At 38.3% G+C, this 16,064-nt stretch overlaps 1 protein-coding gene across 1 annotated transcript in view; it reads left to right on the forward strand.

The window, feature by feature from the left end:
* Positions 1-575: 575 nt before the first annotated feature.
* Positions 576-16,064, forward strand: part of LOC145769435 (uncharacterized) — a 42,849-nt gene continuing 27,360 nt past the window's right edge. The window contains exons 1-7 of the mRNA XM_082581077.1: positions 576-710; positions 4,431-4,466; positions 5,414-5,581; positions 6,608-6,765; positions 9,467-9,629; positions 13,126-13,283; positions 13,744-13,786. Of these exons, the coding sequence (XP_082437203.1) occupies positions 647-710; positions 4,431-4,466; positions 5,414-5,581; positions 6,608-6,765; positions 9,467-9,629; positions 13,126-13,283; positions 13,744-13,786 (790 nt within the window). The 5' untranslated portion in view covers positions 576-646. The remainder of the gene's footprint in view (positions 711-4,430; positions 4,467-5,413; positions 5,582-6,607; positions 6,766-9,466; positions 9,630-13,125; positions 13,284-13,743; positions 13,787-16,064) is intronic.

A 16,064-nucleotide genomic window follows, 5' to 3' on the forward strand; every position in this document is an offset into this window, starting at 1 on the left:
TCTGATTGACGAAACGTCGGAATATTTTTTGTGTAGGTAGTTAAGCCGCCCATACATCGGAGCTGTCACAGATTTTTTCGTTATCTTTACTGGCAAAATCCTTATGCCAATGTTTAACCAGAGCAAACATAACAAACAGTTATGTTGTATGTCTTTTGATAACTTCAAATATGTTTGCTTTTTCATTCAATTATGTTGCATAAGGTTCTCATTGTACTAAAAGCCTTCGGCACTACGCAGAGTGGGGTGGCCAGTTCCTTTCTCTCGGCCGCGTCATCAATTATGCTCACCCAATTTAGAGGTGACAGGTGTTTTCAACAACCAGGTTAGCCGGGAGTCGAACCAGGATCGCATGAATGGAAAGCGAGCGCCTTATCCGCTGCGCCATCCCAACGCTTTAGGATCAAGAAGCACACATAGTTTTACACGTAGTGTGGTAGCTTACCGTCAAGTTGTTTCAGCTATCCGACCTCACTGAAATATTATAAAGTTGTGTGGAAATTTAGTTTTATGCTAAACTATGTACAATCTTAAATTAGGCTAATTTCACAAAATAAGTTCTTTTTCAGCTTTAGGGCAGTTTCCCAGGTTTTATGAAATAGAATTAAACTTTAGTCCATTCAAAGTCAAAATACAGCCAGCACATATGTACTCAGCAAAGGCATTACTAATTTCTTTTCAAATTTTTATTTTGGCAAGAAAAACGCTAAGTAAGTCAAATATACATTAAGCAAGTTAATTAATTTTAAAGTTTATTTGCTTTAGCAAGACCTCGCCGAAAAAAAACATTCCAAAATATTTGTCCATTAGTTTTACAGAACTTGAAAGCAGTTTTTGAAACATAAAATTATATTAAGATACCGTATCGAAATAAAAATTTGCTGAATGAAATATTTTGTGATATATTATGATGAATGCCACTCGTATCTTTAATTTTCTTTTACAATTTTTGTGAATTTTTTTACCTGTATTTGTTATAAATTATTTTATTCGATGTTTTATGGCTATCGGGTTTGTGTATTTTGCACCTATTTTGCAACATATGTCTGAAAGCAGCGATCTACCTGGCGTCAGCAGCCAGCACATGGCTGAGCACTCACTATGGAACAAAGAGCATTGCGTTTTGCTAACCATACCGGTGTAGCCTCTTCCCTAGCCAGACTTTTCCAGAAACATGTGTTTCTCGGCAATCGAGTGTAGCGTGAATTGACAGCGATACACATGTTTTCGTCCAGCCTGATGTGCGAAACGTGTCTAGTTGTCTACTGGCTATTGGTGTCAATTCATGCTGCACTCAATTGCCGAGAAACATATGCAATACATCGTAATTTTAATGCTACTTTCATGGGTAACGGCCACACAATGCAGCATTGTTATCTGTGAAACGATGCAAACAATTGATTGTTCAACCGACAAAAAATTACTTTTTTTTGTAGACTGCAACATTGCCAAACATTGAAATTATGGTAACTTATACACACACTCACACAGGCCATGCAAGCGTGCATGGCCTGGGTGGTATAGCATTATATATTGTTTTATATGGCGTTATATAGCCTACTGTGTGCTGTGTTATAGCGTGCAAGCTTTACGTTTGACTGGAAGGCAATCTTCTACGCTTGATAGCAGTCAAAGATCAATAGAATAAGTTGATATTTTGAGTAGTAGTTGATAAATATCATTTTTTACGTAAAACTAAAAGTTTTGCAGTGGTTTGAGATTCAGGGGCATAGCCGTAGGAAAATAGAACATTTGGAGGGGCGGGCAAAATATGTAATATTATTTGCAGCAGGGAAACGACCGTTCCTCTGCACCCCAATCTCCTATGGCTATGTTCAGAGATCACACTTTGGCCATTTGGATTATCAAAACTATCATTTCAAATAGAAATAAAGCACATTTAGTCTGGAGTTCAAAACCAAAATTACATCGGCCTCCAGTCACTATTACTGGTTCGCACGTTGGCAAGGCCTGTGCAGTGTGCACTGAGTGTGCAGGACATAATTAAGCTTTGGTTAAACAATGAGCCTGATTTTTGTTTGTTTGTTTGTTTATCTTTATCCTGCATTGCGGGAAAGCGGACTTGAGCGCTATGCATCGGTGTACGCCTTCTGACATACACCTGACCCACGCTGCAGCCGACGGCAATGTCTGTTATCCGGTTGTCTACTTTACTTATGACTTCAATTTGGTACTACCCATTACTCGAAATCGATCACTAGGTAGAGGCAATTATCGTTAAGTTTCTTGCCCAGAGAAACAACAGCAAGTGCGGGTGGTTGGAGTCGAACATGCAGGCTCTCGACTGCGAGCCCAACGCGCTAACCACTCGGCCACGGCTGCCGACGGCTGACCATCTGCAGTTTTCCATTGACCAGCTCAAAGAAGTTTTCAGTTTTACTTCACTGTCGTTTTTTACATTAATTGAACGTCTGCAAACGTTGAGTCAATGTAAAAAATCGCTGGCTAAATGTTGATAAAAGTTACAAATTGCAAATCGTTAGTTAGGCGTTGTACTTGTGATTTGTCTTCGCGAGCAGAGCAACTTTGTCATTGAACTCAGTTGCTCTGCTTTTGCAGCAACATTTGCAGACATTGAATCAATGAAAAGAAAATTTGCTGTGCTATTGAAGAGTTCCGAGACTGCAAAGGTTGCGGTTTATGTCATTTCAATCTCTCTACAAATGACACTTATGCTGACTCGGCAATTAATAACTGTTGCTTTCAGGACACTATTTATAATAAAATTAAAGGTTTTGTTTTACCACTTGTTCCATTCGCAGACGTGTTGGTATATCGCGTATTATAGCTGACGGTGGTTTATCGTCACCTACATGTTAATACCAACAATTATAACGATGGGATATGGTCGTTCATACATTGTTTTGCAAGAATGACCGCCGTCTGATTAAAATGTAGCGTTTCAAGTTGTAAGTGCCACAGAACATATCGAGAGCTGGTCATCTTTTGTATTTTCAAATAGTTTAAATTTAAAAATATTTTAATTCAATTTATTTTTCTTTGTCGGAAAACAACAGCAACGATGCAGTTACAAATAGTACACGGGAACAAACCAACAGCAAATGAGATGCAGATTTAAAGGATACGTAGATGAAAGTAAATTAAGCACGGCCACCAAACCTGACAGTTTAAAGTAAATGAATTAGTTGAATGAATCAGTTGGTTCCACATACCTAAAGCAACTGGAGGTGTGACAGTTGATGAAGCCATGCGGGGACGACTAAACCTTACAACCAATACAAAAAAAGAAAAACCAAAACATGAGCATTTAAGATTAAAGAAACGTACGTACTGAAATAAATTAGAAAAAATAAATAAAATGGAATACTGCAATCTCGCGAATTTGAGCTAAAGGAAACGAATTTCATTGAGAAAATAGTTCGAAAGGTATTTTATTCTGTTGAGGTTTCCATAATAAAACTAAATTCGAAACAAAAGAGATATAATTAATATTTGAAGAAACGAAGTTACAGACGAATTGTTTTCAAACAGTTGTTGCTTGCACTTCGACGGCTGAATCTGTAGGTTTAAAATTCTATTTGCCAATGACATTGCGGTTAAACCATGGTCTCGATTGAAATATCTTGACGCAAGTCTGCTCTACTGTGACATGGCGCATTTGCATAGTCACAGTTTTTTTACAACCCGCTGCCTTCGGTGAAAGTTTGTTTGTTCCGTACCAACATTCCACAGCAAAGATTGAAACTTTGGCTGAGAGCAACAACAAATCTTTTGTGCTTTAGAAAATCAACCAACCTTCGGCAAAAAGAGAATATTTTGAGTTGAATTTGCAATAATACTAGAAGTTCAAATCATTAATCTACCACACAAAAGTTCCAGTTTTGACCCATTTTCTGCCTCATTTGCATTCACAGCAGTAGGAGAATAAATCATTTTGGGGGTCATTTCAAATAAATTTTTAAAAACTCAGCAATTTGCGATTTTTTAGCATTTGCCCAAACAAATAGACTTTTCTGCTCAAATTGGTATATAATGTTTTTTTTTGTTGTTGTAGTGGTCGAGCGGCCGCCTCTGCACTCCCATCCACTACGGTTATGTTTGCATCTGCAGATTAGATGTGATTATGGCGGATGGGAGGGTAATGGCAGTCCAGTGCAATTGAAACTCCGCATGCGACTCCAAAGAATATACGTCGTTTTCGTTCAGTCTCTTGTTACCCCTGGGAAGATGCTTGTTTCTTACATGCTCGGGTGCAAAGTTCCCCCTGAAACCCCTGTCATCGCTGCTGTATGCAATGCTGAGTTCTGGAAAGTGTTTTTGATTGCCGATATCTCGCTGTTTTCTTGATATCAACACAACTTGTATGATGTTTTACTTTCTGTTTCTACACAAACGTTTAAGAATTCTTGCATATCTTTAATTTGTGTAATTGTTTTTGTTTTGTTTAGGCAGCGGCATTGAATGGAAGTATGCGGGGCCCACAGGTACTGAGTTTATTCGTTTAACTATAAGAATACATTGAAAGCAAAGTCAAAGATTTCCTTCGCTTTCTGTTTAGTGTAATATGCAGTGGCGTAGGCAGGGAGTGGGCATTCGGCCATCGATGTAGTATTAGCCAACTTAGTCAATAGTAACATTGTTAATAATAGCCTACTGCGTTGACAGTGCCACCCAAACCAAGCTAAATGTCGTGCTCTACTTCGTCAAGTTACAGAAGCCTTTCTTTAAAACAGTGGGGCAAAGTCCAATACGCGCTTGCATCCACCACTGGTCATATGTAATTTGATTATACTTCAAATTATTTTTTCCTATAAACCGTATTTACGCGGTATTCTAGTTTGTAATTTATAATTTCTATCATCTCCAGTTGTTGGAGTTATTTACAGTAGAATAGTTCAACATTCTGCCTATATAGGCTAGACTAGAGAGACAGTCGTTACCTTAAAAAATAAATGCAGATTAGCACTGCACTTGTCATACTTTGATGTGGAGAACGTTGGTTTCATCTTGAATTTGCCGATTAAATTAAATCCCGACAACAAAATACAGACCAGCAGAAACTCATGGGACAACGCTCGATAATCGCTATTGTGACGATTACAATTTACCACGGAATGGCCAAAGGCAGGCGCCTTGTCTGAAGTTGCTCAGCCTGATAAAGCACAGTGAAGAATAAATACGTGACAGATGTTGACAACATGCTTTAGTTAATATGTGTGTTGATGAGAATATGCAGTTTAAACAAATTCATTTATTACCAGACTAAAAGTCTTTAGCAAAAGAATTTATACTAAAATTTAATAATAATAAAAAAAACATTTTATGATTACTGTTGATACAGTTGTGAACCACAATTACGACTTTAACTGATTCCCAAATGAGCCACAATGAAGCAGTGAAGTTGCTAATGAAATCTTGTTTCAACATTAAGGTTCGGATAAATGGTCTTCACTAGCGCCCGCTTGTGGTTATTCCGGGCAGTCTCCGATCGACATCGACACTAAGAGTTTGCTTCCAGATGCTGGACTCGGTTTGCTGCAGCTGGAGGGTTATCAACAATCTCTCTCTGGATCTCAGTTCACCAACAACGGCCACACGGGTAGGTACGGCCGTAGTTGAGAGAATTATTTGGGCCCAGTATCAATAAAAGGCTCGTTGGGCGCACTCCCCCCCGAAGTATTTTAAATAGACATTTAACCCTCTGTTACAGCATTATTTGACAGAGTTTTACTATCGATTTATAATGAAAGTACTCTCATAAAGCGCAATTTTAAGTTGTTTTTTTTTAATTTTTTTTGTAAGACTTCCCGTTGGGTGCTTTGCATTCGGCGACTCGTTGCCGGACTCAATTAAATGTGCAATAATACTTATTTTTCCCACTCCTCTCCCCGAAATGTTTTGCCGGCTACGCCCCTACCATGAATGCATTTGTGCTGCAAAATACAAGTCTACTGGACGCCAGTTTTTATTTTATTGAGTTAACGAAAAGCTGATTTGCACTTCTTCCTTCCATCACTCATGTCCTGGGTGCAGAACTCCCGCGGTGTGCCGTTCCAATGCTACTTTCTGACATGGAGAACACCTCGTAAATACTAAAACAACATTGGTCTTAAAGAAAAAAATTGTTCTTACTTAATAAGCCATTGCAGCTTTAGACCAAGAGGTAATGAGGCATCACATACGAATATTTGAGGGATCGTAGCTGGTGCTGGTGCCACGCTTGGCATGCAGCTAGTTGGGCATTGCTAGCCAAATGTGACCTTTAGTTGTAGTGTTTTTTATAAATTGCGGTTAAGCGGCTCAATTTTTGTGGCTGTTCCACAGCGAGAAGTTTCTAACAGTGAACAACGTTTTATTTATACGAATTCTTCAGAAAATTGAAATTTTTTCTCTGTGTTGTTTTTAACAAGCAATCCGTTAAGCATGAAACATTTTGCCAGGAAAATCTATTGCCCTGGGTGTAGCAATGAACTTTTGAACAGGCTGGAATAATTCACATTTGAAGCAAGGTGCACAAGTTATAAATAGATCAGACCCAGACACGCCAACTGGAAAAATAACTTTATCCATATGATAAAACGCAAGACTAACATACAAGTTTACATGAAATCTTTTGCAATTTCAGTTAAACTTTCGCTTCCTTCACAAAAGCAGTTCCAGCTCTCAGGTTTTGGAATCAACGGAACATACAGAGCGTTGCAACTTCATTTTCATTGGTCTAGCAGTGGTTCTACCTCAGGAGGTTCTGAGCATACTGTTAATGGAGAACATTATGATGCAGAGGTAGAGTATCGAAAGTTTTATTTGCATTGCCAAGTTGCATTTATGTAAAACGAACACATAAAAAAATAAATTAAAAAATGTATCATGGCCTACATTGTGAAGCTTCCATATTAAAGTTTAAACTTTTCTTCGGCCAACTATTAACCTTTTTCTCTTAACCAGTGCGTGATAAGTACCAAAGCAATCAGGTTTGCTTTGTGAAGTGATATTATTCAGAACTTAGAAGGACTAATTCACATGGGCCTACAATGAATAAGAAGTCATCCTGTCGTCATATCTTTAAGTATAGAATTTCCAGTCATTGCATTCTATGGATCCGTAATTGGGCTTTCCTATAGTACCGGCTTGACTGGGCGAGTAGTTATTCTCTACTGCGTTAAATTGCCTACCCCATTAATTTTTGTAAAGATCCGGCTAAGAATGAAACACATTGACTTTTTTAGATAGTTGTAGCATGGTTGTAGTGATTAAATTTGTTTGAATTTGTTGTGCTTAGTTTTTTACGTGGCATTGAGCTCATTAACTTAATAAATTACACTAAGAGGTTAGATTGTTGTGCAAATGCCAGCATTTGATGAATGTAAAATAGCAGTACCATCTCAATAAAGTAATATCTATTGTACAGCTTGTGCTATGTAAAGGTGCGAATGGTAACTGAAATAATGAACTGGTATATTTGCATTTGTAAAATCGTTGGATTGATTTTGAGCAGATTTTGAGCAGATGCATGCATTGTTACCTTGACAATGCCATGTTTCAGTTGTAGTCAGTGAACATCGTGAATCTGAGTGGTAAGAGAATAGACTCTGAGCTCCAGAGGCTTATACAACGACGAATAGACATTTTTCAATGCATAGATGACATTTCGTTTGAAAAACGTAACATCTTCAAAAATCAACTTTTCCTTCTGGCCAGCTTTTGTTTCGCGGATGTAATCGGTCTCAATGGTCATCATACTGGAATTCGTGGTTTATTTGTGTCGCTGCAAAACAAAACTTGTTTCGAGATTTAGATTGTGTTTTAGATCTGCGGTATTCATTTCGTTCATGCATTTCCTTGTGCATTATCATGTCACCATGTAGGGATGACAATGCTAATCTACTCTTGTTGGTGTTCAGAAAAAAAAAACAGAAGACTGAAGTCTTTGTGTGAACAGTGAGTCCACGATAAGCTGTGAGAACAGTGAGAACATTCCACAGTGAGAACGATTAGTCCGATTGAGTCCGCTTCCTTAATTCTTCATACAATGTTTGTTGAGTTTGGTGTTAGTGTAATAGTATCTGATAAAAAACCACTCATTAATTTATTTTCCGTCCGTGCTTGCTTTATAACGTCTTATCAACGTACAGAAACCACATACTTAACTGGCTTGGTTTGTATTGTCCGCAAACAATGTTACAAGGACGCCGTTTGTTTGATTATATTTTTTAATTATTTGTTACTGAATTTATTTTGTTGCGTTGAGGCAACAATTGGCGATGTTGATAAATTGAGGGATTGTTAACAAAAGAGATTGTAATCTTTTCCTTTGACTTAGAGAGTTGATGCTGCGTGGTTTACTTTGCAATTTGTTTTTTCTGAGCTGTTTAGATAATTATGTAGCCACTGGTTTAATTTTCTTATGGCAGCAAAGTTACGGAGCTCTTTCAAATCGTGTTGTTGAGAAAATAGATAAAACAATAACAGAAACATTTTGTGTTTTCAACTGTTTTTCATTTTGTTAACTGTTTATTCATCTCGTTTTATTATTATTCATCTAATTGAACATCGCGTAGCTGTTGGTTAGATGGAACAGAAACACCCTTTGCTAACTTGAGCACCGTTATATGTACCCACAACGTTTTGCGTTAGTTATTAAATCAATTTATGTATATTGCAGATTTAATTCCTGATGAGGACACACGTACGTGTCGAAAACGTTTGAGTTATTATGTTATGTATTTTGTATGTAATGCATTATATTAAACCCGCCAAAGGTTGCTCTTTTTTTCTTGTCTATGGTTCAAAAAAGCAAACTCTCTACCAAAGCTTTATTAAATCAAATATACATTTATTTAAAAGATATAATAATGGATTTGAATGGCCGCATCGAACCGAACGTTTTAGTTTATCATATCGAATTTTATCGTTATTTCTTGAAAAGCTGGAATTTAAATTGATGTTGGGGGAGAGAGAGCTAATTTCTGTGGCTGCCTCCTCAAGAATGCCAGCTGCTTAGCCGAGTGGTGAGAACCGTGGCACAACATTCGAAAGGGCGCCTGTTCGATGTGTACGCAGCTGTGTCTTTAGCAGGTCACTTACACGTGTGCTTAAAGGTGGACACGAAGATTGGCTTCCTTTCCGTCCCGTCTACCTTTTATAAATCTTCAATTACCGGTTTGTTAGTCTGAATGCAAAAAGAAAGTTTCTCTATCTTTGTAGCGAAATGGTTGGAACGCCTGGTCAATCTAATCAACAAATAAAAAGTCCAAAATGTAGATACTGAACTCATGTTCAGCAAACTTTCCTTCCAGACTAAAATACAACAATGTTAGGTTTTAGGGCTTATTGACCTCAAAATAAACCTATAAAACATTTTACTGGTCAACGTATCATTGGGAAAAAGATGTTCTAAGACAATCTGGTGTTAGCAAGTATTGGCCTATGCTCAACATGTAGATTCGTAGTTCGCGCCCTCCAAGTGTAAACGTTCTCATTGCAGATGCATATCGTTCACATCAAGAATTCTCTGGACATGGACCAAGCTAAAGACTTGAAGGACGGGTTAGCAGTTCTAGGGGTTTTCTTGAAAGCTGATCCAAAAGCTAGTGACAACCCTCCTTTTCAAAAGTTGTTGGACGCTGCGCAGCAAGTGCATTATAAAGGTTTGTAATAGTATTATATGTAATAGTCTGCATCCAGTACCTGCAGAATACTTTACTGTAGGCCTATATTGATAGTTTCCCGTAATCCACAACCTTTTTAGTTTGATTAGGATATTAGTCAAATTAGAAGAACCGTGGCCTACGATATAACACGGCCGGATATCGTGCCGCGAAGAGAAAAAATTAGAGGGGTAACTTTTCTGCACAAAGTTGCATATACTAACAGCTTTACAATGATTAACAGACAAAATATTTTACATTTCTGAACAATTTATGGACATAATGATGTGTTAAAAAGCATTCAACATAAAATTGTAATCATACGCTGATATGCTTGGTTCAATTGCTAATCTGGTCAGCCAAAACTTGAAAATTCGATGTGGCAAAGTATCACAGCTACCGTCATTGTCACTTTCGCTTTCATCTTCTTCTTCAGAACTTGATGGTACTTCAATGACCTTGCGTTTCTTGCCTCTCTGACTACTGGTGCTTCCAGATCCTGTTCCAGATGGCATCTTCGACATTTCTTTCTGTGCAGCTATGTCTTCAGACGTATATGCCTTCCCTGCTGCTACTTTGGGGCCACGTTTTTGACGTGTTGTTGCTGGTGGAGACAGGTGCTCCTTCAACATGTTTGCCACAACTTCTCCCAGGGCCTCTTGGACTGTCTCAGTTGGATTGTTGTTTGTATCAGGGAGACACCTGCTGCTCATCCTGAGGTACTAGACCGCAAGCCTTGAATCCAGCTGCAAGGTTTTCCTTTTTCTCCTCCATCTGGTTACACAGTCATTTCAAAAGCGATGGAAACACAGTCTTTCGTATGCTGCCCCCTCACTCTGCTCTCCTTTCTCCAGTCCTCCAGTATCATTCTCCACATCTTCTTTACTGGCCCAAATACGGCAACATCCAGTGGTTGAAGTAGATGGGTTGCATTGGGTACTAAACTGATAAACTTGATATCATTTTCTTCACAATCAGCTATCACTGTGTACTGAAATGTGATGCCAAATTATCCCCAATAAGCACTTTCTTCCCAGGCTTCTCCTTTACATGGTCCAGAAACAACTTGAACCACTCCTCAAACGTAGTGAAATCAAACCAACTACTAACTGAGTGATTGTATAATGCACCAGGAGGGCCACCTTCCGTCCAACCAGCATAGAGATTCCTTGATTTATACACGACCATCGGAGGGAGATACTCTCCCACTGCATTTTCGCAAAACATCATGCTCACGGTTTGCTTGGAGTGTGATATCTTTCCACTCTTCGAAGTCCTCTTCTTACAATGCACTGTTTAGCCTCTGGATTGTCTGTTACATTGGTTTCATCATAATTCTACACGTTTTAGGGCTCTACCCATTCAGTTCCTCATAAATGTTTTTGAAATATTCTTTCACGATAGTTGAACTAATTTCAGCATGGCTTGGCTTCACATTGTCAGCAAGTCGTTGTGTAAAATGTTGACGTTCCTTAAATTTTTTTAGCCAGTCCCAACCAGGCAGGTTTTCCCGGAAGATTTTTATGGTTTTACCTTGTCGATTAACATCTTGTACAAGGTAACGAACGTCAGAAGACGATAATAGAAATTTCCAATCAGTCAGGTGGTTGATGACTTTTACGAGTGCTGTCTCTTCAGCAGCCAATAACACTGATTATCCACCTGGTTTTCCTGCATGTTTCACTGTTGGACGTGTCTTGTTCCAAACCGTTCCATATGGTATTTTGAACTGCTTCGGTGCAGCATGAATGGTCAATCGTCCATTCTGCACCTGCCGCACAGCATTTTCTAGGTCTACTTGAGTATATGCAGTTTGATACCCCCTCGACCCAGCTTTCCGTTTGTAGACTCGTGGCATAATTGTTACAGTATAGTATCAAACTTAATCAGTATCTACAAAGACAACACAAAATACAAATTTACTATCATAAAAACACAACTATACAGAATTTTGGACACCACAATTTTGACGTTCAGTTTGACTTTGATAACGAATGTCAAAGTCACACTGACTGTCGAAAGTCACCCCGATTAACGGTATTCCAAATATTGCTTAAGCTACACACGTATTTTATAATTAATATAGTACAATTACAGTATAAGCACATAAACTATCTAAACCAAGGCTGTAGCTATATTGACGAAAATGAGGCACTTGACTTCCACAGAAAAATTTTAATGTGCATGATTATGTCTGTTCAACCTTGTGACATTTGACAAATATATACTGGTTATAACCAAGTGGTTTTTGGAATATCAGCCAAAATTTCCTCTACTTTGGTTGCTTCTGGGCTTTGTACAAGGATATTTTTCAAAAATTCGACATCAAATTACTAAATGTTAATAAAAGGATTTTTGGAAAAAATGCAAACTATTTAATTGCTGCTCTCGATCCTGACTACGGCCTAGATCACATCACACAACTGAACAATCTAATAAATAATAATGTAATACCTACCCATTATTGCAGATTATAACATAGAGCATAACTTAGTACTGCAGCACAATATACGTCTACCCTGTGGTGTCATCACTGCACTAAAATCTTAACCTGTTAAGCACTATTGCTAAGTAATATTTTCTGTGCAAAAAGTTATCGCTATATTATTGTTATTGTTTATCTTCAAGCATTATCAAGCTGCTCCAATCAGCAATTCAAATTAGATTAGATATGGCTTAATAGCATTGCCAGATAAGGAATTCTGCCCTAATTTGAGAAAAGTTCAAAGCTGTTGAAAACAAAACTTGTATTTTGAAAATTTGTTTAGTCCTGGGCAAAGATCCTTAGCTTAACCCATCCTAACTTTAATCCTAACTCTGGCAAAACCTGATTGTGACCATGGCAATATGTGGGTAAAAATAGCCACTCCGAATTACATTTGCTGTTTTGTCAGCAAAATTGATACTGCTTGCTACAGCAAAGGTTTTAACAAGACCAAAGATGTTTAAAATGGTGTATGATTACTGGTGCTACCTAGTGCCTACTCTTGTAACAGATACCATTTTAAAAGCTTTGGTTTTATAGGAGCTGTTCTGCAACAGCAACACTTTACATTTAGGCTACAGTTTAGTAACTTCAGAGAATGAAATTAAATGGTGAAAATTGAACTGACAGTGTTGCCAGACGCAACGCGTTACCCCTCTAATTTTTTCTCTTCGCGGCACGATATCCGGCCGTGTTATATCGTAGGCCACGGAAGAACATAAAAAGGTATCTTTTAACTGTTTCCTTTATTTTCTCACACATTTAATTTGATGCATTAATTGGCTTTGTTTCAAAGTAAATCTAAAAAATGATTGTAAAAGTTCTTCAGTCATTTTCAAGTGAAAGTTTGGCATGGAAAACTGTTGAAGCACGATATGCAAGAAACTTGCTCGTGTTCCTCCATAATTTCTCTTACGTATCACAGGGGCACGCGTACCAAGTTCGGAGCCTAGATTTAGCTGTATTGGTTGAAAACAATGGTTCATCTATGACTTTGAATTTTTATTGTAGGAGAAACGGCGGATTTACTGGAAGGCCCGGAACTCATTTCCCTCTTACCAAACACTGGTAGTTACTACAGATACTTCGGATCTCTCACCACCCCACCATGCTATGAAGCTGTATTGTGGACCATGTACCAGGAACCAGTCATCATATCAACACAACAGGTAGAAGGCTTGAAAGCAGGTGAAGCAGACTTCCATACTGTATATACTACCCTTTGTCCGCCCCGTTAACTCAGTGATTAAGGGCCCGGCTCAAGATCACGCGGCGCTGGTTCGACACTCGGGGTGTGCGCTTGAGCAACGCACTTTCAGGACTGCTCTCCATTCAGCGGCACCTAGTGAATGGAATAATTTCCAGGCAACAACACTTCAACAATCAGAAAACTTCACTCTACCAATTTCGGTAACCGGCCCTGCGTCAAGAGCCTCCACCAAGGATAAGGATTCAAACCAAATGTAAAGATGGCTGACATTTACCGATTAATTCAAGTCTTTGTGGTTTTAAGTTTTTTGTAAGTTTTCAAGGATGGTCATCAGCGCTACTGAGCTGTATTGTTTGATCATTATAGTAGTACTGTCACCTGTTTAAGATTGTATTTATTCTTTTGTTTCTTGTTTTCAGCTCTCTATGTTTCAAAGTTTTAAAGCTGGACTATCTCATTTGGGTGAGCGAATAGAACTTGTGACGTGTGATGGTGACGCCACACGTCTCTTCTCAGTTTTTTTTTCATATCTTTCTGGTTTTTTCACTGTCGCCTAAATGGATTATAGCAAATTGAAAGCCACAAATATTTTTAATCATAGGTTAGGAATTACTTCTTTAATTAATCCGCATTGGTAATTGGATACTGATGAGTTGTTCAAAAATCTTCTGCTGCATAGCCGAGTGGTGAGAGCGATGGAACGGCAATCGAAAGAGCGCCGGTTCGACACCGCCCAAGAGCATGCGGCTGTGTCATTGGCAAGACACTGAAAGACATGCCTGAAGGTGAACACGAAAATTGGCTTCATTGCTTTCTCGTCCACTTAATCTAAATCTTCAACCACCAGATAAGCCTGGATTGAACAAACAAACAAAAAATCAAAAACTGCAGCACTTCTACTTTAATATGCTGAAATAGTGACCGTCTTAATGGCCCCATGCAGTGGCGGCTCGTGCCATGGGGCTGCAGGGCTGCAGCCCCCCCTGAAAGAAAGAGAAAAAAGGGAAGATATGTTTTCCTCTGTGTTTGTCCGACCCGATTACTTTTTTCACTTATGGATTGCGGATTGAAAATTAAAATATTTAAAAATTTGTTTGGAAACATGGCTTTGGGACAACATTCTTTGCAGCCCCAGATTTTGGATTTCAAGTGCTCTGATTGGCTAAAAAATATCCTTGAAGCTCCACCTCTTTTGGTATTTTACAGAATACATAACAGCAATTTTTGAATCTGTTGGGGCTGCATGGAAAACAGCCCCCCCCCCCTAACCGAATAATTCTACAGACTTTTTAAAGTTAAGTTTTGTTTCGCAGAGTAGCGATGAGACATGACTGTAAATGTGATAGCTGTAGGATTAGGGTATTCAACAGGTTATAGGATGTACCGGTACTAGGGCAAGAAAACAACAGTGCTAGGACAAGAAACAATAGTGCTAGGACAAGAAACAATAACTTACACTGGATCTCGAACCTCAATCGTCTTAGGCTACTGTGTGACTGTGATGTGCAGTCTGACCATAAAAAGAGCTCAACACCTGCTCTCCTGGGCCACATCGAAACCTGCTTTTGCCTGAGGATGGGTTTCTTTTATGTCCGGTTTTCTTTATCCATCCTATTATTGTTATTACAAAGTGGCTATTTTTACACACTTGTTGCCATAGTTACAATCAGGTGTTGCCAGAGTTAGGATTAAAGTTAGGTAGGGTTAATTAAGGTAAGGGTTAGAGTCAGTGCTGTGTTAAACCCTCTGTGGGCCCCGGGGCCAGAATAATTTTGGGCCCTCTATCGTCAAACAGACCTATAGTATTGTGTATACTTTCACTGCACTGATATGGAAATGTGGTTCACTTCAATAGACTTTCTCACCAGTTTAGAAAACAACACAAGTGTAAGTAACCGCAAACACAGGTCTATCATTTCTTAGCTACACCTTTGCTCGGAATGAAAGCCAAAAGTGTTAACAATTTCTAATAAAAAAAATGCTGGCAATGGAGTATAGTGACGACGCGGTAATACCACCGTACCGTGCAGAGTTTTGAATGTTTGAACTTTGCGTTGGGGTACCGCGATAAAATCTGAAGATAAAACCAAAACTGAAGAAATTATTAATTTTCATTCAGATTTGGTCATCTGGTCTGGTAACATTATTGTTTTTCACCAACTTTATGGTTTATCTGGCAACACTACTTGTTCAGTCAACCAAGGTAAAAACATTGTGATTGTAAATTTTAATTTGTAAACAAAAGCAGTGTCAAGAGTTTTGAGAATCATGTGTTTAATTATTTTTATTTAACATTATTTCATTCCAAGGCAAAGCTTTCATTATTTTATGCAGGCATTCAAGTTAATTAAAGTTTTTAGGGTATGGTAGCCTTGGTTAGTGTCAAGAATAAACACTTAAACAGGTCACTTGTGAAAGAATGATTTTTATTTTGGATCAAAGCAATTTCAGTGGGCTACCATACAACATGTGAAACAACATGTACCATACAACTTGTGAAAGAATGATTTTTATTTTGGATCAAAGCAATTTCAGTGGGCTACCATACAACATGTGATATGCCAGGCCTATAAGGTATTTGAAGATAAGAGAAATTTCATGTGCATATATTCAGAAAAAAGTAAATACAGAAGAACGTTTCTGCTAAAAGTATCCAGCATTCAATAAAAAGCAACTCAGATGAGCTATAAAAGGTGGATAACAAGTGGTGCAAGTTCCTCAATTGCCTTAATGGGCCCAA

This window comes from Aplidium turbinatum, chromosome 4 (assembly GCF_918807975.1).
Source record: "Aplidium turbinatum chromosome 4, kaAplTurb1.1, whole genome shotgun sequence".
Classification (NCBI taxonomy): Eukaryota; Metazoa; Chordata; class Ascidiacea; order Aplousobranchia; family Polyclinidae; genus Aplidium; species Aplidium turbinatum.